The sequence below is a fragment of the Carlito syrichta genome, unplaced genomic scaffold, assembly GCF_000164805.1.
Source record: "Carlito syrichta isolate Samal-C Ts95f unplaced genomic scaffold, Tarsius_syrichta-2.0.1 Scaffold315753, whole genome shotgun sequence".
Classification (NCBI taxonomy): Eukaryota; Metazoa; Chordata; class Mammalia; order Primates; family Tarsiidae; genus Carlito; species Carlito syrichta.
In genome coordinates, this window is record NW_007259849.1 from 114826 (window position 1) to 118175 (window position 3350).

At 39.9% G+C, this 3350-nt stretch overlaps 1 protein-coding gene across 1 annotated transcript; it reads left to right on the forward strand.

Annotated features, from left to right (window-relative positions):
• Nucleotides 1-2156: 2156 nt before the first annotated feature.
• LOC103275801 (olfactory receptor 6M1-like) lies at nt 2157-3104 on the forward strand. The gene has a single exon (XM_008073209.1). The coding sequence runs from the start codon at nt 2157-2159 to the stop codon at nt 3102-3104; it is 948 nt and encodes a 315-aa protein (XP_008071400.1).
• Nucleotides 3105-3350: the final 246 nt, after the last annotated feature.

Genomic DNA, 3350 nt, shown 5'->3' on the forward strand with positions numbered 1-3350 from the left:
GCGATCCTTCCGCCTCAGCCTTCCAGGTAGCCGCAATTACAGGCATGCGCTACCATGCCCGGCTGATTTTGTAGAGATGAGGTCTCGCTGCCCAGGCGGGTCTCGAACCCGCGGGCTCAGGCAATCCACTCACCTCAGCCTCCCAAAGGCACGGGATTACAGGCTGAGCCACCGAGCCCGGCTATGTGCTATTTTTATGATAGACCTCAATAACATTATTACTTGTGTAACCATATACAGTTACTATCTTTGTGCAATAGTGGATTGCTTAGAAGTTTATTATCTGGCACAGGAGCAATAGGGGGCAGAAAGAACATTAAAATATTTATGGTAAAAAGAGTTTTTACTGGCACCAACACTCGATTTCAGTAGCTATGACTCTGCAGTTCTTTGATAACTTGAGAATTAAAGAGTCTACCTAGCAACAATTTGAAAAATTGCTAGAACAAAATGGAATAATGCACCTTGCTATTATAAACTTTTCTTTTTTATCCTAGAAACTTCCCTTCTTGTTACACTCCCACCTCTAAACTATGAGAAACCTAATTGATTGGGCATTGTGGTATTTGGGTTTTTTTCCCCAAGACCACCATTAATATTGCTACAATCAGTTTCTCAAAACTATATAGATCCCAACTAACAATTAAAAAAAGTAAGACAGCCAAGAAGTACAGGTTATAATAGAAGTCCGTATTTGATATATGAAAATACAGGCTACAGACGTTACCATTGCTTACTCTTGGGAAGGCTGCAACCCCATATTCAATGGAGAAACTTCTCCAATCCTGAATTATTTATTGAGTAAATAAATGAGCACTTTTTGTGCTCAAAGATTGGGAGATTAAACAGATAGGGTCCCCGAACTGATGAAAAACAAAAGAAACGTTTAGGCTGGAAAAGAATATACAGATGATCAATATTCTTATAGATATAGAAACTGGGGTCAGGGATGCGAAAGAAGTAAAAAGAATTCTGCTACTAAATTCAACAGCAAGTCAAGCTATTTCACTCTAATTACATTTGAACATTACTCTTAGATAGACAAAAACCACTATGCGTTTGTAAAAGAGTTTACTTATCAACAACCTAAACGCGTTAAATAATTCCAAGAAACAGTATTTTCTTATCCAAGACAGAGAAAAATGAAGACAAAAATTCTGTTACTAAAATATTAAGGATACCTTAATTTATGAGATAAGTGAGCAGTGAATAGAAATAAAGAGGCAACTACAGGAACCAGAAAAAAGTCACAGCCGGGCTCGGTGGCTCAGCCTGTAATCCTACGCTTTGGGAGGCTGAGGTGAGTGGATTGCCTGAGCCCGCGGGTTCGAGACCCACCTCGGCGACTTGGCGAGACCTCATCTCTACAATAAATCAAAAAATTAGCCGGGCGTGGTAGCACACTCCTGGAGTTCCAGCTACTGGAAGGCTGAGGCGGAAGGATCACCAGAGCCCAGCAGGTCGAGGCTGCGGTGGCCGGGAGCGGCCACTGCACTCCAGTCTGGGCAACAGAGTCAGACTCCAACTCAAAAAAAAAAAAAAAAAGTCACAAGCCAACTTTTCAGGTAGAAACCTGTTTTTAGAAAAAAGTCTTGGCTCTGATACTTATCACAATCAAGAGAGCAGCATTTATTTTATGTAGTTATTTAACTCTCTGTCTCCCTTAACTATATTGTAAGCTTCAAGGGGGGGTGCAGTTATTGCTGATGTTTTTGTTTTGTTTCTGCTTTTTATTTTTTGTTTTTTATTGATATAGCCCCAGCACCTGAAGCACTTCATGATGTATGGCATATGCTAAAAAACTATTTGTTGACTAAAAAGATGAATAAATTTTTAAGAATACTAAAAATTAAGACAGCGACTGACAGTCACTTTTCCAAGAAGAGTGGGTGACAGAGCAAGACTTCAACTAAAAAAAAAAAAATCAAAAAAAATGAGAACACTGAAGTTAAAAGTAATGTTATTTATCCAGGGGCCCACATTTATTAGAGTCAGAGACAGAATATGTAAGAATTATGCTTGACTCCTTACACAAAACCTTTTCTATTTCACTCTTACCACAGACATTGGGAATTGAAAGCTTCCTTAAGCTAGTTTTCATCTCTATACTTTATTTGTTTTTCCAGAAATGTGTTGCTCAGTAAGCACTGCCTACAATGGATATACAAAATCAAACCTCAGTGACTGAATTTACCCTGACTGCCTTTCCTGTTCTTCAGACACTTCAGATTTCCCTCTTTGTGGTTCTCTTGTTTACCTACATGCTTACTTTAACAGTAAATATTGCCATTATTTCGCTAATATGGGCTGATTATCGCCTCCAAACCCCGATGTACTTTTTTCTCAGTAACTTGTCATTTTTGGACATTTTATACACCACTTCGGTTACCCCAAAGTTGTTGGACTGTCTCCTAGAGGACAGAAAGACCATATCCTTTGCTGGTTGCATCACCCAAATATATTTCTACTTCTTTCTGGGAACAGTGGAGTTTATTCTCTTGGCAGTGATGTCCTTTGACCGCTATGTGGCCATCTGTAACCCCCTGCGCTACACCACCGTCATGAACAGCAGAGCCTGCCTCCTGATGGTTTTGGGCTGCTGGATTGGAGCCTTTCTGTCTGTTTTGTGCCCAACTATTGTGGTGTCAAGACTGCCTTTCTGTTATAAGGAAATTAGTCACTTCTTCTGTGACATCGCCCCTCTGCTGCAGGTGGCCTGCAGAGACACTCATTTCATCGAGATGATAAACTTCCTCTTATCTTCCCTCATCCTCCTGACCTCGCTGGTGCTCACCACCGTATCCTACACCTTCATTATTTCTACTATCCTGCACATCCCCTCAGCCCAAGGACGTCAGAAGGCCTTTTCCACCTGTGCTTCTCATATCACCGTCGTTTCCATTGCCTATGGGAGCAACATCTTCATGTATGTTAGACCCAGCCAGGGTCATTTGCTGGATTTTGACAAAGTGACAGCAGTCCTCACTACAATGGTGACCCCTCTTTTGAATCCCTTCTTTTATAGTCTAAGAAATGAAAAAGTAAAGGAAGTCTTGAAAGAAGCAATCAGCAAAATTATGTCCTTATTGCACAGGAGAACTTGAAACATTAACAAAGTTTATTTGCTCAGAAGGATTATTTTCAACTCTTTGACTCAGTGTAGAGACATGTTTAGACACCAGAAAATCAAAAAAATGTGGGAAGGTATAAATAGGCTTGGTGTCACATCAGAGGCAAAGTATTATAGTCAAGATTTAGAGGAGATAATTCAGTCAAAGAGAAAATAACATTTTCTGAACTTTAAGATTGAAGAACCACTGAAAACATACAATATCATGGATTAATGAAAA

Excerpts from the sequence above, each read along its gene's own strand:
- LOC103275801 (XM_008073209.1), top strand. The coding sequence starts at position 2,157 with ATGGATATACAAAATCAAACCTCAGTGACTGAATTTACCCTGACTGCC.